The 24,621-nt window shown below is 38.4% G+C and overlaps 1 protein-coding gene across 1 annotated transcript in view; it reads left to right on the top strand.

Moving 5' to 3' along the window:
- The window catches only part of DNAH11 (dynein axonemal heavy chain 11), a 403,839-nt gene that overhangs the window by 284,446 nt on the left and 94,772 nt on the right, over positions 1-24,621 (top strand). The window contains exons 58-63 of the mRNA XM_017526963.2: positions 2,149-2,262; positions 4,809-4,952; positions 5,585-5,767; positions 7,392-7,493; positions 14,543-14,677; positions 22,738-22,908. Coding sequence (XP_017382452.1) covers positions 2,149-2,262; positions 4,809-4,952; positions 5,585-5,767; positions 7,392-7,493; positions 14,543-14,677; positions 22,738-22,908 — 849 coding nt within the window. The remainder of the gene's footprint in view (positions 1-2,148; positions 2,263-4,808; positions 4,953-5,584; positions 5,768-7,391; positions 7,494-14,542; positions 14,678-22,737; positions 22,909-24,621) is intronic.

Genomic DNA, 24,621 nt, shown 5'->3' on the forward strand with positions numbered 1-24,621 from the left:
AAAAAAAAAAAAAAAGAATTTTAGGTGGACATGATTTAGCTAATAACAAGCAGTTATTGGGACTTCATTCTCTTTTTTCTCTTCCTGTGATCATTACTAAATCATAAGAACATCTGCAAGGGGCTATTGACTAATACAAGACAGAGACTTTCTGGTCTACCCAAAGGGGGATTTGTCTCCAAATCCCTGCTTTAACTTATACTGGTAAGGGGAAAGCACATCCTCTAGGCACTCCATGCAACTCTTCTCCCGTTTAATAGGTTGAGCCTTGCTGACCACTGCCTAGGAGCCACTGGGCGAAGGAAGTTGCACACTAGCTTACCAGCTCTTGGAGATACACAGAATTTTCACTCTTCCAGTATTGCACCTTAGGGTGAGAAGTGTTGAGGATGAGAAATAAGTTGACCAACCTGAGAATTTTCTTCATTTGTATGATAGGGTTTTAATGTTCAAGATTGTTTTGTTTCTAAAAATTGCCCAAAAGAAAAACACTTCATTAACAGTAAAGGAATCAGAAAAGAGTAGCAGCTCCCAGGCTGACAGAAATAGCACTTTAGCCAGGTGCAGTGGATTACAAACAGCCTGGCCAATATGGTGAAACCCCGTCTCTAAAAATACAAAAATTAGCTGGATGTGATGGCGCATGCCTGTAATCCCAGCTACTTGGGAGGCTGAGGCAGGAGAATCGCTTGAACCCAGGTGGCAGAGGTTGCAGTGAGCCGAGATTGTGCCACTGCACTCTAGCCTGGGTGACAGAGCAAGACTCTATCTCAAAAAAATAATAATAATAATTTAAAATAAATAAATCTGAGGTGATAATTCCTTCGCTCACATAAACTTTCTTTTCTCGGTAGCAGTGTTCTGTGGCATACTGAAAATCTTTGTGGTCCATTCCTGGAAGCTTTTGAGGGTTGTGGTTTTGGAGTAGTTCTCAGTAAGCATTCAGGGTTTTCTTATTTACATTAACGATAGCTGTGTGTGTATTAGCAGGAGGCTTGTATCTACCCTGAACCAATTATGTTCATAAAAAGTGCAGCACACAGCAAAATAATTGTTAATCAGGAGAAGGGTAATTACTGCTAATAAAGCTGTAGTAGACAACATAATTTGTTGTAAGCAGTGTTTAATTTTATGGTATAGTTAAACCTGTTCATTTCAAACACATCTGAAGAAATATACTTTTGTTCACACTTTATATTCCACAGTTGCCATCACCACAGAGACCATACCCCATGGTGGCTAGATCCTGGTGGCCAGTACCACAGCTTTGAAACTCAAATTTCTACTGCATACTAAAAATTAACTTTTCCTGGCCTTTCACATTCTATAGGTATCTTAAGGGGAAGAGGATAAACCACCCTCCATGTCTGCCTCCGCTTCTCATTTTGGTTTGGTTCAAGTTTACCAGTATGACATTCCTCTATATTATATATCATGTCAGAAGGCCTGTGCAGTACCCTCTGTGGACTGGGAAGAGGTGCCACTGGACCCACAAGAGGAAAGTGTGTGTTAGTGTCATTGTTCCAGTACCAAAGGCAGAGGTGGGCTCTTGCATCTGTGGTTTCTTACCATGTCTGTGGAGAAACAGTAATTAGTCTTCACTAAAATTTTATTTATAGGTAGGCATGCAATCCATGACCACAGAATAGGATATCTTCTCGCCAGTTGAACACAAGAGCTTCAAATCTTTTCTTTAGGAATAGCCAACATGGCTTCTAAGCAAAATTTAGCAAAAATTAGAGAATCCTAGTGAGAATATTTTGTGGTCTAGGTTGCAAAGCTAGCCCAGATGTTTATCCAGGACTTTCTGAAAAAGAAAACTGAAGAACAGAGGAATCACTTAATCTTGCTTTTACTATCAGTGGTACCTTATTATTAAATTAGTCAAAGCTTTTCTTGGAGCATTGGAACTCGAATCCATTTATGTTGAGATTTGTTACCATGTGTTCTTTACATTTACAAAACTTTGTGTACATACTATGTCTAACGGAAAATTAGTCTGTTTAACAAATTTCTCACCTGTTCAAAGTACCAGGGAAATGAATTATTTAACAGTGCATCTGAGTCAACCTCCATTTTTTCTTTAGAGATATCTGTGATAATAATCTATGTATTATGTGGGTTTGTGTGCTTTTCCTCTCTAATTAGGTGACAGCCATTCAGACTGAAGTGTTCCAGAAACAGAGGGAATGCGAGGCTGACTTAGTCAAGGCTGAGCCTGCACTGGTGGCTGCTACAGCTGCACTCAATACACTCAACAGGGTAAAGATGATGTTTTGCTCCCTGACTTTCCTCAAAGTAATATTTACGGGTTATTAGAGTTTGAATCACTGAGCTGAGAGTGTGGCCCATGCAGCCAAAAAGTGTTTTAAAAGGAAAGAAACACCCATGAATTTTTTTTTGTTGTTTTGGGAGGGAGTCTTCTCTGTTGCCCAGGCTGGAGTGCAGTGGCACGATCTTGGCTCAGTGCAACCTCTGCCTTCTGGGTTAAAGTGATTCTCCTGCCTCAGCCTCCTGAGTAGCTGGGATTATAGGCGTGTGCCACCACACCCAGCTAATTTTTGTATTTTTAGTGGAGACGGGGTTTCACCACATTGGCCAGGCTGGTCTCGAACTCCTGACCTCATGATCCACCCACCTCGGCCTCCCAAAGTGCTGGGATTACAGGTGTGAGCCACCTGCACCCGGCAGCACCCTTAGAATATTAAAGGTGAAACAAACCTTTGAGGTTGATGTTACAGTTCCACTTCTTTTCTCCACCCAGGACTCTGTCCTACGGCACCCCAATAAGCAGTCTCCTTTTGAATATTTCCAACCCTTTGGGATTTATACTCTTATGAAAGGCAACTGGATTGTTGGTAACTGGATTTGACGCAAATCCAATTTTTCCTATCACATGTTGCTTTAAGAACTAGGCGAAGCATTCTTTATTTCCTCTGGAATAAAATAAAGAGTAGCATTGATGAGAGAGCCTCAGGGAAAGAACAGTGGGAGCAAAGATCCCTAGTTTTGGTCCCCACTATTTCTTCGAGCTTCATGTTGTTAGTAAAATGTCCCTAAGCATTCAAATTCTTATAAGAGAAAGTAAGCTGTGTTCATCACAAGCAGATTGTTAGGGAAAGTGAAATGGCAGCCAATGTTTTTTTAAGAGCCTGCAGCTAATCTCATCCTGGGGTCTTCCCCTAGACCTCTAGGGAGAGCTCAGGAAATCACTGGGCCTGAGATTCTTAAGATTCCATTTCAGAATGTAAAGAATCTAGACTTTCACTGTTCCTCATAGAAATACTGAATTCCTTTTCTAAGTATTTTTTGAAGAAAACAGTTTTGACTGTGAGTAAAGAGATACTTACGTTGGATTTCTTACAGTATTTCCATAAAACCGAAAACTTTTAAATGGAAACATAACATGATAGAGCTCTGATTATTACACATTCAAATACCCTGCTGCTGTTAAAATAATAATGTTAAATGCTAGTTAGCAATCTGAGAAAATAACTGTGATATATTAAAAGAATAAAGCAGATTATAAAATAGGGTATTTTATATGACTAATTCTTTTGATAAGAATACGTGTACAGAAAAAGATTGGAAAAAAGGGTAATTGGTTTTCTCTGAGTAATGGAATATATATATTTTTTATTGTGTTTCTCTAAATTTGCAGATTTTTCTCTGCATAATTACTCTTTACTCAGGCAAAATAAATTAGCACTACTTAAAAGATAAAGCTGTATGTATTTATAAATTATAAAAAAATCTTGGTTAGCCGGCTCTCATTTATTACTAGCATATTTTAAGTCTTTGTTTTTGTTCTTGCTTTCAGTCTCTTTCCATTCTTTGTAATTATTTACCAAATAAGTAGACAGTTTCTGATAAGGGAGCAGAATCAGGTTCAACATTTGATAAGGTTTTATAAGCAAAAATGTATTATGTAGCACAGAAAGTATCACAGAAAATACCTGGTTGGTGGTTTTTGTTTTTTAAATCATTTGTTAAATATCACAAGCCTATAGGAGCTTCTCATATGTGCTAGTGCCTGCCTCAAAGTATTTGCCCTGATACATATAATTTATACTATTAATATCATCTGTTGGATTAATCAATGGTCTGACCTGAGGAGATGAAGGAGTAGAGAAGAAGGTTCAGCCTATCTTGGCTGTCTCCTGGTTCAGAGTCCCTGTAATGTAATGGAAAATATTTCTTACTTGTACATGTAAGACAGAAAAATAGACCTAAGGGACACTGAATTAAGGAATTATGTGTCTGGGAGTGGCTTGGTTAAGATGCAAATCTATTACATAGTGGGATAGAACCTATAAATATCTTACAACGTATATACACATATATATACATGTATGTGTATATATCCACATATATGTATGATATGTATATGATATCTATATCATATGTATACCTATATATGTATATATATACTATGACATATATATAACATATATTTATATACACACACACACACACACACACACACACACACACACACACACACACACACACACACACTCTCCCTCCTGGCCTCAGTGACTCAGTGAGCAGGGCTCTGCAGGACTGATGCACAGATCATTTTTCTTGGAGGCAAAAAGGGCAGTGATGTCTCCAGAGAATCAGAGAAGTGCCCAGCGCGAACTGAACCTCCTGGAGTTCCAAGCTGGAGTCCCCAGGTAGCAAAGAATTGCCAAATTGAGACTAGTCTGATACAAAGACATGGGAGGCCACTAAAAACTAGCTTGGCAACTTACAGAGTTAATCCAAACCTCCCCTAATCCTGTATGTGTGTGTATGCTTTTTTTCAGGTCAACCTCAGTGAGCTGAAAGCCTTTCCCAACCCCCCCATTGCAGTTACCAATGTTACTGCAGCCGTCATGGTCCTTCTGGCTCCTCGGGGAAGAGTGCCCAAAGACCGAAGTTGGAAAGCAGCCAGAGTCTTCATGGGAAAGGTATCAGCCCAGCCGGGAAAGATGAAAATCCTAACAATTCCCATACTGTTTTCAGTACTGTGGTTATCCTTAATAGCAAAAGATGTTCAAGTCAGAAGAAATCATCTTAATAGTTGTTGAATGTCATCCATTTTATATATTCTCTAGACTTACAGTTTTTGTTTGCCAAGTTGGAGGTTAGCTTGGGGTTATGGCATACCTAAGTCAATGCCAGCAGCAGGTGGAAGGTTGCTAATTATTTGCAAAATTATGAAAGCAGTTAAGTGTAGGAGGGAGAAAATTACATGGATTTCTTAGCTTGGAAAAATGTTACTAATGTATAAGAAGGTGAAGCACAGGGGCTTTTTGGTGTGCTTTTGCTTTTTCTTTTCTGCCTTTCTTTTCTTCAAAATGTGAATGCCTCCTGTGCCGGGCCTGAATATTTTACCCTGGGATAGAAGAGGTTTTAAAAGTGTCCATTGCTAATTCTAACTTAATGCTATAAAGACGGAAGAAGTCAAACAGTAGGATAAATGCAGCTTGCCAATTTTGCTTTTGTAATGTGAGTCCTAAAAGCTGATTTTAACTTTTGATCTTAGAATTTTCTCTGCAGCCAAAATGGGTTCATTGCAAAAAGTCTTTTTGCTTTGCAGGTTGATGATTTTTTGCAAGCATTAATTAACTATGACAAAGAGCACATTCCAGAGAACTGTCTAAAAGTGGTGAATGAACAATATTTGAAAGACCCAGAGTTTAATCCAAACCTGATTCGAACCAAATCTTTTGCAGCAGCTGGCCTCTGTGCCTGGGTCATCAACATCGTTAAATTCTATGAGGTAGCAATTCTGTACTGATTGTTTACAGGTATTATCCACAAAGGGCCACAGACACATCAATTTCTAGGTCCGCAAAAAGAGTAAAATCTGTTATTTCATTTTCTGAATAAGAATATGTAGTTCTAAGAATAAGACATAAGCATGTCAGGGTAAACAATTCTCTACAGGAGAATATTTGAAATGTTAGAAACTATCTCTTCTTTTGTGGGTAGAGTGATTGACTACTTTAGATCAGAGAGCAGTAATTAGATAAAAACTTAGATATGAATTTTACTTATATACACTTAAATATTCAATTCATGTTGACTTGAAACAACTGCAAATCTGAATTCACATCAAATTAAATCTCCCTTCTCTCAAAGCAACATTCACACTGTCTGTACTGTTGATACAGTAAGATGAGAAAATAACCATTTCTTCAGTATTTTAATTATAGGTAAGATTTTTGCCTATATGTGATCTAATCTAAATTTGTAGTTTTTGGCAGTATATCAATAAATTATAATTTCACTTAGTCATTTATTTTTCAAATATTTATTGCCGACCAACTGCATTCCAAGCGCTTCACAGAGTACTTGGTCTACAAGGAACAATGCGTGGCCCACAACTCTGAAGAACTCTCATTTTTGTCTTGGAGAGTTGTATGTTATGTTCATATATGGAATCACTGAGAAAAAGTCAAAATTGTCAATCCAGTTCCCAAAGTAATTTTCACAAAGCCACGTTATTTCCTTTATACTGTGGGGCCCACAGGGATAGGACTCTCTTGATCTCTCTCCTTAGTGGAAATCTTCATAAAGGAAGAGTTTAGCCAGTTGTGGTTGATGTACAGCTTCTCTCTACAATAAAATGCCTCAGCCCTCTCTTCTACTTCTACTGTAGGTGAAAAGACAAGCATAGATCTTGACTGTGGCTGCATTCTGTGTTATTTTGCTATAAAATAGGAAAAAAAATTTAATTTCCTTCCTCTCTCCCCGCCAGCAAAAAAATTGATGCATCTAAATTCTCAAATGGTCTGTTCAAACAACATGTGCCTAAGGTGGTCGGGAACTTACAAAAGAAGGCGACAGTTTGGTTAATATTGTGTGATATCTCCCACTCTCCTTTCTGTGTTGAGAATTTGTCCACACTTATTTTCTGCCTTAAAGGCTAGGCATGATCTCAACTTTGGCCATAGTTCCTGCACAGTGCAATTTCTAGTAATATGAGAAATATCTCCACATTTTATGACAAATTGATTTCAGTATCTTAATGGTGTTTGACTTACATAGCATTTTATGCAAGTACTTGTAACTCTAAGGTCCATAATAAATAGGTAAAATAATGGTGGACCAGAGAGAATGTGGAAGCTATGTAGATTGTGCTCTGCCTTTAGGTGGCACCATGTCTGAAAAATAACAGGCTAGGTGTGGTGGCATACACCTGTAATCCTAGCACTTTAGGAGACTGAGGTGGGAGAAACCCTTAAGACCAGCCTGAACAACATGGGAAGACCCCATCTCAATGAAAAAGAAAAAAAAAATTGCTAGATGAATTAGAGATTTTAATGGTAAAGCTTCCATCCTATCTAGATTTGAATTATTATGTACCCTCTTTGTATCTTTATTAATTCATGAATTTTCAGGTCTACTGTGATGTGGAGCCAAAACGGCAAGCATTAGCCCAAGCAAACTTGGAATTGGCTGCAGCTACTGAGAAACTCGAGGCCATCAGGAAAAAGCTTGTGGTAAGTACAAACTATGACATTGAAAATGTTCCCAAGAGGTGTTTTCTGCCTCCACTATAGGATTCCACCCTCAGACAGCACCATACCTGAGCCCTATCAAACAAAAAGGAATTTGATCTTCCATGAGCGTATTTCCTTAGATACCATTCAGTAGGTATTTCTTATCTACTCTACGCTAGACCCTGAACTGGGAAAGTGCAAATGTTCATGGTTTCTATAGCTAAGAAACATTTGCAGTCTGAGAGTGGAAAGGGGAGGGCAGCGCGTCATAATTCCAGGCAGGGCTTCGTTAGACTGTCTGGTTTATATCTTAGCTCCACTGTCTACTGTTGCATCCCATACAAGGTAGTTAACCTCTATGAGCTTCTGTTTTCTCATCTGTGAAATAGGTGTTGTAAAAATATGCCTCTCTCTCTTTCTTTCTTCCTTTCCTTTCTTTTATTTTATGTCTGGATGATCTGTTTATTACTGAAGGTGGGGTGTTGAAGTCCCCTGCTATTACTGTATTTCAGTCTAGCTCTCCACTTTGATCTATTAATGTTTGCTCTATATACTTCTTTCCTTGAACAAGCTTTCTACATCTTGCTGTTTTTAAACTCAACTTCAGTGACTGTTAGATGTCTTTTGAGGTCATTCTTTGTAGACATTTGTTATTTTCCTTGTTTTTCTTTTTTTCACCTCTATTTTCAAATTGTCTGTCTTTGAAATTACTGATTCATTCTTCTGCTTCACTCATTCTGCTGTTTAAAGCTTCAAATTTCTTTTTTACTTCAGCAAATGTATTTCTCAGTTCCAGGATTCCTCTTTGATTTTTGAAAAATTATTTCAATCTCTTAAACTCCTCATACATTTCTGAATTGCTTTCCTGTGTTATCTTAGAGTTGGCTGAGTTTTCTTAAACTAGTATTTTGAATTGTCGATCTGCGTGCTCTCATATCATCATCTCATTAGAGTTGGTCATTAGGTCCTTGTTTTGTTTGTTTGGAGAGGTCATGGCTCCCTGTTTGCTGCTGTTGCTTGTGGACATACATCTATGATTTTACATGGAAGGATTAGTTATTTTTTCCTGTCTTCGCTGATTGGCTTATTTTGGTCTTTCTGGAGTATGTTTGCTTTGCCAAGTTATTTGCAATCATCTGTTGAGTTCCTTAATTCTAGATCACTGCTTCCTTTTCAGCACTATATGGTACATTAAGCCCAGGTTTGCCTTGACTCTTAGAAATGTTTGAGTACTCACAATCCTGAATTGGGGGTAAGAGGTCCCAAAGAAGATACTCTGGCTTTGTGGGAAAGCTGGATAGAGGGGTTTGTGCCCAGAAGACCCATGGAGTGTGCCTCCTACAGTATGGTGCTGTTGAACGGCCACTCTGATTTGGCATCTCCTTTGGCTGAGATAAGGAGCAGCATTTCATGATACTCCTTGCAGAAAATACTTGACCAGTTTCTCTGTTATTCCACACACCCTACACATCAGTGTACACTTCATGCTAATGTGTACTTTCATTTCCTTTCTGTCTTCCACACTCTGAGCTCCTTAAAGTCTTTTGAGTTTATATGTCTAGCACGTGGCACATGAGAGGAACTCAAAGCTATTAGTTAAATTAACAAACAACCATATTTTATATTTTAATTAAAGGGTTAATTTGTTTTAGTTGAGGGACTCACTTTCCTTTTACAAAAAGCGTTTTGTAACACTGGACTAGGCACTGGAGTCAGAGGGACACAGAAGGCTCAGTCCCTGCTCTGAAAACCCTTACAGATTTGCTAAATGCTGTTTAATTTGCTAAGCGCTATCGAGGGAAGTTGCATTAGCTATCACTGGAGCACAAAGAATGGAGTTGATCAGTTCTGCAGGTGAGGATGGGGTTGGATGCTCAGGAAAGGTTTGAAGGAGCAGTTTCCTCTTGAAACAATTCTTAAAAGGTGAATAGGCTTTCACCCAGAAGATAGGGAAAGGGCATTTCATGAAGGAGCAGTGAAAAAAGGTCAAGTATTCTGTGGACAATGAATAGCTCAGTATGGCTGAAGAGTAGAGTATACAGGTCACTGTGTAGATCACTTGTGGTGAAAAGAGAAGCAGGGACATGATCACACAGGAAATTGCAAGGGGTTGGTTAAGAGGTAAGTGTTTGTCCTACAGGCCAGAAGATCTTAAGCTCCCTAATGTTGAAGACTCCTCTTAAGGCCAAAAAAAAAGTTCCAGACAGTCATGAATAGTAGTTATATTTTCCTTTAACCATGTTATATAGACAATGCTTAAGGCAAACGTAGATTCAGTGGGCCCTAGCAGAATAAACTAGCCCCAGTAGGGATCTGGGAGCCATATATGAGAACTGACACCCTCAGACAGGGAGAGCCATTGAAGAACTGTAGTTGGGGGCAGGAGGAATAAACTGATCACATTTGCCTTTTGAAAAGGTAACTCTGAGCCAGCAAACAAAAGGGACGAGACTGGAAGCAGAATGAACACGGATGAGGGAAGCAGAATGAAAACAGAAGAAAGTCAAGGAGAGAAGGTTGGGTTATAAACAGTTTATACACTGGGTACAGAAGGATGATACCTGAAAGAGCAAGAAAGAGATGGTTAGGAAGGTGAATGAGGAGCCAGGAGAAATTGGTATCTGGGGGCCAAGGGAGGGAAAGGAATCATCACCTGGAACAGAGAGTAAAGAGGATGGATACCACAGTGCATCTGAGCACAGGTTGTGGGGCCCAACATCACTGTCACATCCTAGCCCAGTACTTCCCAGCTGTGTGATCTTGAGTAACTTTTTTGCCTTTTTGACTCTAATTTCCTCACCTATAAAATGGAAAAATCTGAGACTTACCAAACTAATCAAATGCCTCAACACATGTAAAATACTTATAATAGTGCTGGGCGCATGCTACAGGATCAGTAACTATGAGTTGTTATTTATTTATTTATTAGAAACAATGATGAGTAACTCGAGAGAATACAGCTTGTTTATCAGATTCATAGGTGGTTTGTATCACGTTTCAGTAAAATGGTAGAGAAGAAAAAAGAAAAAAGTGATAGGAATAAAAGATTAAAATAGATGAAGGAGAGAATGGGTGGTGAGAAAAGAACAGCAAGAATAGAGTTTTCTATAAAGAAAAAAAATTTTTAAAAACAAGGAGAAAGATACAAGCTATATTAAGATGCCCTCAGGAAATATTTGGAAACCTAATCTTGTAGAGTAAAATCATCTTGATGATGATTATATATTTGCTTTGAACTATTTTTTCTAGTACATGTACAGTTTACACATTTATGTTTATATTAACTGTATTCATGTGAGACACTAGCACTCCCTTCAAATCTCTGATTACATATAAAGCAGTCAGTGTAAACTCAAATCAACAGCTAAACATTCCTGTGAAAGTAATAGACTGTCACCTTTAAGCATGCTTAGAATGCTGGCTATTACACCAGGTTAGTTCTTATTCCTGGTGAACATTCACTAATGCCCTTAAAAGTTACATGCCAAGGGCCAACTTTTACCCAAACAGTTGCCATTAAGGTGATTATGTTTCAACTAAATGAAAAAGATGAACCAGAGTGAATTTGTATCCCATTTGAAATAAAACCCAGTGATATCTGCACACCAACCTAACTCAGCATGTGCTTGCTGACTACGCTGTGCCATATTTCACATGCATTAACACAGATTTGACTCCATAGCGCATGTACGTACGAAGTAGGTGTTAGTAGGAGTAGCACCATTTTGCAAACGAGAAAACGTAAAACTCACAGAAAGTGAAAAATGAGCCCACACCACCAGGGCCAGTAAGAGGCAGAGGGACTAGAACCAAGACATGCATACATATGTACATGCATGCATACATTCATTTATTTGAGACAGTCTCTTTCGATTACCCAGGCTAGAGTGCAGTGGCACAATCTCAGTTCACTACAACCTCGTTGCCTAGGTTCAAGCAATTCTTGTGCCTCAGCCTCCCGAGTAGATGGACTACAGGCGTGTGCCAGTGAGGGAATATGTTGTCTTTCTGGAACAACAAGCGGGTGTAGTTTAAGGGCAAGAACTTCCCAGTGCCATGCCATTCTCCCATCTCTCTCCATTGGGGAGATTTAACAGTTTCTGTTTTAATTTTCACAGGCGCAGGAAGAATCATAAAGTCAGTCACTCCAGCGGTTCTTAGGAACTCCTTTCATTGGCCAGGGGTCTTGGAGAAGGTGGGGGTTCCTCCCAGGTTAAAAGTCCCCTTCTTCCACACCCCTTTGGACTCCATGTTTGGATCCCCTTCAACACACTCTCTCGTATGGAAGTTCTCTCTCTTCTCCTTTTTTTTTCTCTTTCTCCACCTAAAATGAAATCACTTTTCTGCAACACTTTTGAGTCTGGCATTTATTGCTCACTGCGCCATGGTCTCCTCTCCCATTCTTGGGGGAGTGATAGACCTAGAACCTGGAGAAACGTCCTCTCGGGAACTGAGGGTTCCCCTGAACCCCCAAACCCAGAAACACCACCACGCCCAGCTAATTTTTTGTATTTTTAGTAGAGATAGAGTTTCACCATGCTGGCCAGGCTGATCTCAAACTCCTGGCCTCAAGTGATCCACCCACCTCGGCCTCCCAAACTGCTGGAAGTACAGGCGTGAGCCACTGTGCCTGGCAGAACAAAGACATTTTTAAACTCAAAGCTGGATCCTGTTAACTATGCAGTTTACCAGGTGTGATCTGACTGGGAAGCCTAGAAGTATCTGCTCCCCCTCTCTCTCCCCACAACTGGACTTCCTCAAACATCTGTTTTGTTAAATGCCTTCCATTAACTTGGTCGAGGACTCAGAAGGCTTGGGTTTATAGCCTTGTTTTTCACACACTGGCTAGTGAAACTATAGCAAATCCCTCAACTGATCTTTGTCTCAGTTTCGTCACCTGCAAGTTATATAAGGCATTGTCTACTTTTCTTACCTTCTTCCTCTAACAAGCATACAGTAGTGTTTTTCTGAGGCTGTCTGACACACAGCAACCCAACAGGCTGAACGCAGTAGCAGGTATAAGAATCTAACAGTATTCTGTTAAATAAGACGTTAAAATAAGGTTTGCAAAAACCTAAATGCCATTTTTTCATGAATTTTGTTTTGGTAATATTTGTAATAAAATGATGTATGCTAATATATGGTGAGTTTATTATTATAAAAATAATTTTTATTTTTTATCAGTTTTAGCTTATAAATGTTGCCTTATATCATCTGTATGAACCAGTACCCTTTAGAGTTCTGAATGTAAAAGAGTTTGAGACCAAAAATTTTGAGAACAATTGCCTTCCACCGTCCTAGGTATTATCATATGAATCATCAAAATTAATCCTCAGAATAACCCCTTTGAGCTAGGTAACATTATTAATGCAATTTTTAAGATAATGAAACTGAAGCACAGAGATTGTAAATAGTCCCAACTTGACACTGGTTAGCTGGGAGCAGCATCCAAATACAAACCCAGGAGTCTGATGCCAGAGTCTTTATGCGCTTCTGTGTTTGGTAAAACTATGAGTGCTCTTAGTAACCCAAAACAGACCTGTAATATTTTTATTTTAATCTTATTTCGAACTGGTGATGTATAATAGTTCCATCAGTTGTCATAAGTTTGATGCCATTTTGCATATTAATCTTAAATTTGATGTATATACATATGTATGTATATATACATACTGCTTTAGCAATATCAAGTAATAGTGAAATAACTGGGTCATCAGCAAATATAGTCTGTCTCTAAATTATTTTTTTGTCTCTAAATTATTAATAGGTTATATTCTACAAGTTTTCTTGTTGAAGTGTATTGGAACTTTACATGCATCTATAAAAGCAGTGTTATAAATCTTATTAGGTTTGTTGGATCTTAATGCAAGGTAGCGTAGTGAGGAGTCTCACAAGCATTTGACATCTTAGTCAAGACGTCTTGACTATAAATGTTAAAAACTCATTAAAAATATCTTAGTGAAAAAGGACACAAAGACAAACTCATGGACAAAAAGTGAGCAGGGGCTCCAAGAGATCCAGGAAACAAGAAACTGCCGTGAGCTTCTCTTGGAGTCTGTCTAGGGCCATGTGACTTCTCATCTTGCTTCTCTTTGTATGTCCCTTTCATCCTTTTCCCTTTCTCCACAATGGTTTTCTCTATTTTTTTGTCCCCTGGTGGAAGTTGCTCCCTCTCTAAATGAAGCCCTCTGATTCATATTTTCCCCCAGGCCTTTTAATGCTAAAGACAGTGAATGATCTCTGAGTTTTAGTGCCAACCTCCAGAAGAGAAAAATGTGGGCCAGACACAGTGACTAACGTCTATAACGCCAGCACTTTGGGAGGCAAGGTGGGGGGAATCACTTGAGGCCAGGAGTTTAAGATCAGCCTGGCCAACATCAGGAAACCTCATCTCCACTAAATCTACAAAAATTAGGTGGGCATGGTGGTGCACACCTGTAATCTGAGTTACTCAGGAGGCTTAGGCACAGGAATCACTTGAATCTGGGAGGCTGAGGTTGCAGTGAGCTGAGATTGCACCACTGCATCCAGCCTGGGCAACAGAGAAATACTCTTTCCAAAAGAAAAAAAGAAAAATCTGATTGGCCAAGCTGGGTCTAAAGGGCTCAGTAATTAACACCTCTCTTCACTGCCTGAATTGTGAACCCAAAGAGAAAAGGAGTAGGTGGAGAAACCAAAGAAATCATTTTTGTCATTAATAAGGCTGGTATTGGAGGATGAGGCTTAGCTGCAAGACCAGAGGGGGATAGTGTGCGCACAGTGTAATCGCATCTTCAGGGTACATCCATTCACCCCAGTTGCTTCCTGAATTCTGCCCAGTGGAGACGGAAGGGGAGAAGACCACATTGTGAACTGTTACTTTATGGTGGCACTGATGTGTTTATTATCGTTATATTCTTCTTTTCCTTCTTCCCTAAAATATGTCTGGTAAAGGGGTAAATGTTAATGGGGGGAAGAGGTTTGTTCATTCACCTTACAGGTGTTTTAAGATTATTGTAATATCTGTTTTAAGTAAAAATGACTCAAAAGTTAATTCCACTCTGATTCAGGATCTGGATCGAAATCTGAGCAGACTCACAGCTTCATTTGAGAAAGCAATCGCTGAGAAAGTCCGGTGTCAAGAAGAGGTGAACCAAACTGATAAAACCATCAGATTAGCTAACAGACTTGTCAAGGAGCTTGAGGCAAGTTAAACCTTTTCTTCCAAACATTCTAACTAAAAAATTCAGATCCACTTGTGGGGATTTTATTCTTTGCCATCAATAATAACTAAATAGACATGGAATTGACAGCAAAGGGTAATATTTAATCATCACTCATACTGTGGCTCTAACTCACCAGAAGGAAGAAATGATCAAGTACATATCTTTTAATATGTAGTCCTGAACTCAATGTGCCATCAGTCTGAAGATGTACACTTTATCAGAATTTAGTGGTCTTGTAGTCACTTTAAGACAGTGGAGTACATCAGCTGTGGGTGGATTATGTATTTACGTTTTCTACTTTCTCCCTTCCTTTCTTACCACATTGTAAAATGCTTTAAAAACAAAAAGCATGTTTTTCTTAAAATAATTTATAATCTTCAGGATGGCTGCTAGATAATTGTGAAATTGAACTGCTTGTTGCCTAATCCTTTTAATACACATTTGCCATTGAATTCTACCAGCAAATGATTCCTCTCAAGCTAACTGGTTGGCTTATGTTTTTGTTGTTCTGTCCTTTTATAGGTGAATAACATGCTAATGTTAACAGCTATTCCATTAGATAAAGGTTTTTTTATAATTCTTATTGACGTTCTCTTGCTTGAAGATGAGTGGCAGAGGAACATATGTTCTTTGACATCAGTATTCACAAATTCTATTTGCTCTATGATGTGGCATTCAACAGTTTTGGACAAATGAGTGAACATCTTCAACTTTGTTTTCTTGTATCTGAAACAAGGATGTGAATGTTTCCCTTACAAGGTTGTGATGATGCTCAAAAGACATAATGTATGTTCAAGTATTTCTTAATAAAAGTCAGAGATAAATAACCAAATTTTAAAATAAGAAAAGGATTTGAATAGACATTTCTCCATAAAAGGTAGACAAATAGCCAATAAGCACATGAAAAGATGCTCAGCTTGATTAGTCATTAGGGAAATGCAAATTAAAACCACAACACAATACCACTTCATACCCACCAGGATGACTATAATAAAAAATATGAACAGTAATAGTATTGGCAAATGATATGGAGAAATGCTGGTTGGAATATAAAATGGTCCCACCTCTTTGGAGAACAGTTACGCAGTTCCTCAGAATGTTAATCGTAAGGTTACCACATGATGCAGTAATCTACTCATAGGTGTATACCCCAAATAAATGAAAATAAATGTCCATTAAAAAGCTCATATGCAAATATTCATAGCAGTATTATTCATAATAGCTAAAAGTGGAAACAACCCAAATGTCCATTAATTTATTAATGGATAAATGAAATGTATATCCATAAATGTAATAGTATTCATCTATAAAAATGAATACTGATTCATGCTGCAATGTATGAATCTTGACAATATTATGCTAAAAGAAGTCAGACACAAAAGGCCACATAGCACATGAGTCTATGTGTATGAAATGTCCAGAACAGTCAAATTTATAGAGATACAAAATAGACTGATGGTTGCCAGGGGCTGGACAAAGGTAGGGCATTTGGGGAGTGACTGCTACTGGATACACAGTTTCTCTCTGAGGTGAGGGAAATGTACTAAAATTAGTTAGAAGAGATGACTGTGCAAGTCTATGTATATAGTAAAAACCACTCTACTGTATACATTAGAGGGTGAATTTCATGGTATGTGAATTATATCTCAATAAAGGAGTCAGTTTTTAAAGTATAAAGTCTACAACTACACTATTAAAAAGTATATGAAATATATAACTAAAAGATAATAACAAGGCTGGGTGTGGTGGCTCACATCTGTAATCCCAGCACTTTGGGAGGTTGAGGCAGGTAAATCATGGGGTCAGGAGATTGAGACCAGCCTGACCAACATGGTGAAACCTGATCTCTTCTAAAACACAAAAAATTAGCTGGGTGTGGTGGTGCGTGTCTGTAACCCCAGCTCCTTGGGAGACTGAAGCAGGGAATCACTTGAACCTGGGAAGTGGAGGTTGCAGTGAGCTGAGATTGCACCAGTGCACTCCAGCCCGTCAACAGATCAAGACTCCATCTCAAAAAAAAAAGTAATAACAAAGTGTATAATTAAAAAGTGTATAATTGCATGATTAGAAATGCCTTTATGCTGAAAACTCTGAATAAACTAAGTGTTGATGGAACATATCTCAAAATAATAAAAGCTATCTATGACAAACCCACAGCCAGTATCATACTAAATGGGGAAAAACTGGAAGCGTTCCCTTTGAAAACTGGCACTAGACAAGGTTGCTGTATTGGAAGCCCTAACCAGACCAATCAGGCAAGAAACGGAAATAAAGGGTATTCAATTAGGAAAAGAGGATGTCAAATTGTCTCTTTGCAGATGACATTATTTTGTATTTAGAAGACCCCATTGTCTCAGCCCAAAATCTCCTTAAGCTGATATGCAACTTCAGCAAAGTCTCAGGATACAAAATCATTGTGCAGAAATCACAAGCATTCCTATACACCAATAACAGACGAACAGCCAAATCATGAGTGAACCCCCATTCACAATTGCTACAAAGAGAATAAAATACCTAGGAATACAACTAACAAAGGACATGAAAGACTTCTTCAAGGAGAACTACAACCACTGCTCAAGGAAATAAGAGAGGACAAAAACAGATGGAAAAACATTCCATGCTCATGGTTAGGAAGAGTCAATATCATGAAAATGGACATACTGCCCACAGTAATTTATAGATTCATTGCTATCCGCAGAATGGAAAAAAAAAATAATTTAAACTTCATATGGAATCAAAAAAGAGCCCGACAATCCTAAGCAAAAAGAACAAAGCTGGAGGCATCACGCTACCTGACTTCAAACTATATTATAAGGTTACAGTAATCAAAACAGCATGGTACTGGTGCCAAAACAGAAATATAGACCAATGGAACAGAACAGAGGCCTCAGAAGTAACTCCACACACCTACAACCATCTGATCTTTGACAAACCTGACAAAAACAAGCAATGGGGAAAGGATTCCCTGTTTAATGAATGGTGTTGGGAAAACTGGCTAGCCGTGTGTGGAAAGCAGAAACTGGACCCCTTCCTGACACCTTACACTAAAATTAACTCCAGATGGATTAAAGACTTAACCATAAGACCTAACACCATAAAAACCTTAGAAGAAAACCTAGGCAAAACCATTCAGGCCATAGGCATAGGCAAGGACTTCATGACCAAAACAGCAAAAGCATTGGCAACAAAAGCCAAAATAGACACATAGGATCTAATTAAACTTAAGAGCTTCTGTACAGCAAAAGAAACAATCATTAGAGTGAACTGGCAACCAATTGAATGGGAAAAAATTTTTGCAAGCTACTCATCTGACAGAGGGCTAATATCCAGAATCTACATAGAACTAAAACAAATATGCAAGAAAAAAACAACCCCATCAAAAAGTGGGTGAAGGATATGAATAGGCGCTTTTCAAAAGAAGACATTTATGCAGCCAACAAACATGAAAAAATGCTCATCATCACTGGTCATTAGAGAAAGGTAAATCAAAACCACATTGAGGTACCATTTCACGCCAGTTAGAATGGTGATCATTAAAAAATCTGAAGACGACAGATGCTGGAGAGGATGTGGAGAAATAGAAATGCTTTTACACTGTTGGTGGGATTGTATATTAGTGCAACCATTGTGGAAGACAGTTTGACGATTCCTCAAAGATCTAGAAATTGAAATACCATTTGACCCAGCAATCCCATTACTGGGTATATACCCAAAGGATTATAAATCATTCTGTTATAAAGACACATGCACACATATGTTTATTACAGCACTGTTTCCAATAGCAAAGACTTAGAACCAACCCAAATGCCCATCAATGATAGACTTGATCAAGATAACGTGGCACATATATACCATGGAATACTATGCAGCTGTAAAAAAGAATGAGTTGATGTCCTTTGCAGGGACATGGATGAATCTGAAAACCATCATTCTCAGCAAATTGACACCAAGAACAAAATACCAAACATCGCATATTCTCTCGTAAGTGGGAGTTGAACAACGAGAACACATGGATATAGGGAGGGGAACATCACACACTGGGGTCTGTTGGGGGGTAGGGGGTGGGGGGCAAGGGGAGCGATAGCAAGGTATGGGGAGGTTGGGGAGGGGTAACAGGAGAAATATCTAATTTAGGTGAAGGGGGGATGGAGGCAGCAAACCATGATGGCATGTGTATACTTATGTAACAATTCTGCAAGATCTGCACATGTACCTCAGAACTTAAAGTATAATAAGAAAAAAGAAAAAAATGCTTTTAGCTGGTAGATATATAACTGTACTAAAATAAGTAACTGCCTGATTAGAAATGCATTTGGCTGGAGGTACTACAAAACTTTAACCATGGCTCAAACAAATGGGAGCTTATTTTTCACATATTACAAAAAATACTAAGGCTACTATTATCAGTGTTCCTCCAGGTGATTAATGATCAGCCACCCAGGCTATTCGTTGCCCTTTACATCTCTACACTTAGCAAGTGGGCATTCACCCTCATGCATTTTCTCGTGGGTCTCCAGGGGGCTGCTACACCTTCAAATTCAGAGAGACAGTAGAGAAAGGAAACAATCTCTGTCAGCTGGGGTTTTCTCCTTTCATGAGAAAAACTGATGTATTTCTGGAAATGTCTCTGGCAAATTCCCACTTAAGTTTCTTTAGTCAATCTAGATAAACTCCTAACTCCACCCGACAAGTCCTCCCAAAAAAAAGTCTGGAAAAGTGGGAATCAGGGCTATCATGATTGGCTTAGCAAGTCACAGTTCATCTCATGGGGTTGGGTACAGTAGCATCCCATTCAGATTCAGGTTCTTAGCAAGAAAGGAGGGGGAAATGTGTTTCGGGATGGCCAGGTGATGGCCTAATTTCTTATGGTAGATTTTTAAAACCCTGACTTATTACCATAAATTTAACTAATTCACCACAAATTTAAACAAACTGTCTCTCTGAAATGCGCACTTCATTATGCAAAAACTTGTAACTCATTCTGTAAAATGCCCTCTCTCCATTCCATCTCAGTAACTGCAATTCTGTTCTTTCACTTTTCCTGGCCCAAAGCTTTTGAATCACCCTTGACTTCTTGCTCTCTTTCTGACATCCAGTCCATCAGCATATTGACTCTGCCTTTCAAGTTCATTCCAAATCCCAGCACTTCATATTCTGTTAACCTCACCATGCTGGTCCAGCCTGCTGGCATCTCCTCCCTAGAGTACCTCTGCAGGCCCTACCATTGCCTCCTAAAGCTTATTTCCCTCATTGCAGCTTGGTGATATTTTACAAACTAAAGTCCGTTCACATCAACCCTTCACTCAGAACTCCCCAATAACTGATCACTCGAAGTGCACTCTAAAGGCTTTACTGACCTATAGGCCCTTGTGTTACCATTTTTTGATAGCTTTTATTGCATGAACATAGTTGTACATGTATGAATACGCAAAAATACTTTTGGTCTTTTTTTCCCCAACCAAAATATAAGCTTCTCAAAAACAGGAAACTTCACCTGTTTTGTGCACTGCTTGATCCCAAGCATATAGTAGTCTTGGTATGTCGTAGGCATCACTAGATGTTCAATGAATGAATAATGAATAACTTAATGAATGGGTGAGTTTGGGAAGCCTCCTGTGTTAAAATTCTGGGGCCTTTTGAAGACTTGCTCTTCTTAGGTCAGTTGAGAAATTTCACCAGTAGTAGTACTTACTACTACTTCCATTTAAAGTGGCAAGATTCAAGCAGTTTGAAGTGTTCACCATTTGTGAGGTACCTGAGGAAAAGGGTCATACAATTAGACTGTTTCCCTGGACTAGTTATAGAATGTCTGGAAGTTTTGTCAAAGGCAAAGTAGGCTCTACCATGTGTCTTCAACACAGAGCGGTATTTCCAAAGACTCTGCTTACTCGTGATGATTTAGATAAGGAAAGGAAAAGAAGATTGTATCATGTTAACTAGGAAAAAATATCTATTTTTAAAGGATTAATTGAAAATGTCAGATGTTTTTCTTTGAGGATAAATTCTTTCTGAGTAGAACGGGAGACAGTTAACTTCTGAAAAACATCAAGACTGATGATTTTGTCTATATAGCATTGACCTGGAAGCTCAGCCATTCAGACTAATAAATCAGGCAATTTATATTTAATCATTAACTAACTCCTGAGCTGAGCAGCTGTTCAAAATTAGAAATGGGTCACCCCAGCCAGGATGACATTACAGGCAATCTATAATGCATTAGAATAAAATTATAGTGATTTTTAACTGTCTAGAAATTTATTACAGGACATGTTCCAACCCTTAAACCTTTGTTAGCCATTGGCAGTAATGATTTATGTTGCATGGATACTATAGCAAAATTATTGACGATTTCGATAGCCAATAAATCTATGTTTAGTAAATCTTCAAATTTCAAAGCTGTTTTGGAGAATGAGATGGGTACACTTTATTGTTTATCCTTTACAAACCAAAAACAACAAAGGTGGAGGGTAGGTGAATGAGAGATTCCTCCTGAAAATTAATGGTTATGTTGTCTATGGCTGAGGAAGGAAAGTAATACATTTTGTAAAGAGGGCTAGAGAGCTGAAGTTCCGTAGTGTTTAATTATATAGTTAACTTGGGGTGATGTTTATCAATCAAAGCAAGGAGATGATCTTGAAACTGCTTTGATAACCATTTTCACATGCTAATTCTGTGACCTCCGACCTCAATGTTGTAGATATTAAGATGGCTTGCAGGGAACTGACATTCCAATCCATTCCAACATCATTTTTGTTTTCTGTGGTCAATCTTCTTTCATGAAAGCAAAATTCCATAGGGTGCTTGTTTGCTTGTACTAACAAGTTGCTGATTTTTTTTTTCAAGTTGTGTTACTGTGCATGTTCTTAAAATGTTGTATTAATTTTTAGCATACATTGAAACAAAATGAATTAGTGAACTACCCTGCAGTTCAGTCAATCCATACATATTTATTGCAGTTTTATTCAAATCCAATATTAAGGGCTTCACATACTTAACCTGTAAATCAGATTTTAAATGGCCGTCCAACTAGATAAAAGGACTTCAACAGCTGTCTTGGAGAATATTGTGAAGTCCTGATTTCCATCTTTGTACATAGATCATAGTCTTCTCCACTGATTTAATGATTATATTAGAAAACTAACCTGCGTTTAGTAACTACTGATGCTACTCTTTAATTAACAGAATCCAGGTTAGATGGCTATTTTGGCTTATGTTTTACCTAATTAAAAAGAGTTATGTTTGTCATTTCCCTTTGTCTGTAATCAGACCATCGCCAGCATGTTAAAAATAGATAAATAAAAAGTTTGCCTAGGGCACTGTAGTGGGAAGAATGGAAAGCAGCCAGGCTGACATCAAGAATCCTAACATCAGGCCAAGCACGGTGGCTTATGCGTATAATCCCAGCACTTTGGATGCCAAGGTGGGTGAATTGCTTGAGCTCATGATTTTGAGATCAGCTTAGGCAATATGGCAAAACCTGGTCTCTGCAAAAAATACAAAAATTTGCTGGGCATGATGGTGCATTCCTGAAGTCGCAGCTACTTGGGAGGCTAAAGTAAGAGAATGGCTTGAGCCCAGGAGGTAGAAGTTGCAGTGAGCCAAGATGGTGCCACTGCATTCCAGCATGGACGATAGAGCCAGACCTTGTCAAATAAACAAACAAACAAACAAACCTAACATCACTCATTTTTTGCCACAGCTCTTGGTCATCCTCCATTCCCAGAGGGGTAGGGTAGAGACTGTCAGCCTTTCAAGAAGGACCTCAATCATAATGGAAGAGTTAGGATATTCAATGAGAAGAGATGTTAAAGAACTAATGTCACATTGTGATAAACTCCACTGAGGAAAGTATGAGAACTCCGTCATAATGATGGGTTTTAAACACATGAAAGATTATAATAGTCACACCAACCCGTTACACTCTGTTCCTTCTAGTGACTGTGTGGAAGGACATAAACTGTGCCATAAGGTGATTGCATTAAGCATTTGTTCATTTGACGTTCAGCCTGCAATTACAGCTGAGCGATTTTATCTTTCAGTCAGAGAAGATTCGCTGGGGTCAATCCATTAAGTCCTTCGAAGCTCAAGAGAAGACACTGTGTGGAGATGTTCTTCTCACAGCAGCTTTTGTGTCTTATGTTGGACCCTTCACAAAGCAGTATCGCCAGGAGCTGGTGGACTGCAAGTGGGTTCCCTTTCTTCAACAGAAGGTAAGTTCACTTCCTTACCTTGTCAACAGGCAGAAAAATCACATTGAAATTTCAGTAATAAAGCCCATGTGTCTATCAGGTACTTTGGGACCTCAGTAATAAGAACTGACCAGAAATTCCACTGTGAAGGTGTTTATGTGCTGCAGTTTTTATTTTTACAGAATTCATAATAAATATTTCATTATTTTAAAAAATGTTTTTATTGATTTATAATACTTGCATGTATTTTGGTGGTAACGTGGTAGTTTGATATCTGTATACTATGTGTAATGGTCAAGTCAGGATAAGTAAGATATCTGTCACCTTAAACATTTTTTTCTTCTCTGTGTTACGAACACTGTAATTCTTCCTTTATAGCTATTTGAAATACACAATAAATTATTAACTACAGTTTCCCTATTGTGCTATTGAATAGTGGCACTTATTTCTTCTATCTCACTGTATTTTTGTACCCACTAATCAACTTCTTTGCATTCCCTTTCTCCCATTTCCCTCCCTCTGGTTCCCTGGTAACCATCATTCTACTCTCTCTACCTCCATAGGATCCAGCTTTTTAGCTCACACATGTGAGTGAGAACATACGATATTTGTCTTTTTGTGCCTGACTCATTTCACTTAACGTAAAGTCCTCCAGTTCCATTCATGTGACTCCAAATGACACGATTTCATTCTTTATGGCTGAATAGTGTTCCATTGTGCATGTGTATCACATTTTCCTTATCTGCGCATCTGTTGATGGACACTTAGGTTGATTCTGTGTCTTGGCTATTGTGAATAGTGCTGCCATAAACATAGGAATGCAGGTATCTCTTTGATACACTGATTTCCATTCTTTTGGATTTATGCTTAGCAGCTGGATTGCTGGATCATAGGGTAGTTTTTTTTTTTTTTTTTTTTAGGAATCCCCATGCTGTTTTCTGTAGTGGCTATATTAATTTAAATTTCCACCAGCAGTGTACAAGCTTTCTCTATTCTCTGCATCCTCACCAGCATCTGCTATTTGCTGTCTTTTTGATAACAGTCATTTTAACTGGGGTGAAATTATATCTCATTGTGGCTTGGATTTACATCTCCCTGATGACTTGATGATTATGAGCATTTTTTCATGTTACCTGTTGGCTATTTGTATGTCGTCTTCTGAGATAAATATCTATTCAAGTCATTTGACCACTTTACAATCAAGTTTTTTACTTTTTTGCTATTGAGTTTAGTTCCTTATGTATTCTGGTTATTGATGCCTTGTTGGGTGAATAGTTTGCAAATATTTTCTTCCATTCTATAGATTTTCATTCTGTTGGTTGTTTTCTTTTCTGGGCAGAAGTCTTTTAGCTTGATATGATCCCATTTTTGCGTTTGTTGCCTGTGCTTTTAAGGTCTTACCCAAAAAACCTTTGCCCAGATGTCCTGGAATATTTCCCCAATTTTTTCCTATTACTCTATGAATTCGTGGAGTAATTTTCTGGTTTCAGGTCTTAGGTTTAAGTCTTTAATCCATTTTGATTTGATTTTTGGTTTTTGTCTTGGTTTTTGTTTATTTCATTTTGTGTTTTTGAGACAAAGTTTTACCCTTGTTTCCTAGGCTGGAGTGCAGTGGTGCATTCTTGGTTCACTGCAATCTCTGTTCACCAGGTTCAAGCGATTCTCCTGCCTCAGCCTTCCAATTAGTTGGGATTACAGGCACCTGCCATCACACCCAGCAAATTTTTTAGTAGA

Source organism: Cebus imitator, unplaced genomic scaffold, assembly GCF_001604975.1.
Source record: "Cebus imitator isolate Cc_AM_T3 unplaced genomic scaffold, Cebus_imitator-1.0 Scaffold45, whole genome shotgun sequence".
Classification (NCBI taxonomy): domain Eukaryota; kingdom Metazoa; phylum Chordata; class Mammalia; order Primates; family Cebidae; genus Cebus; species Cebus imitator.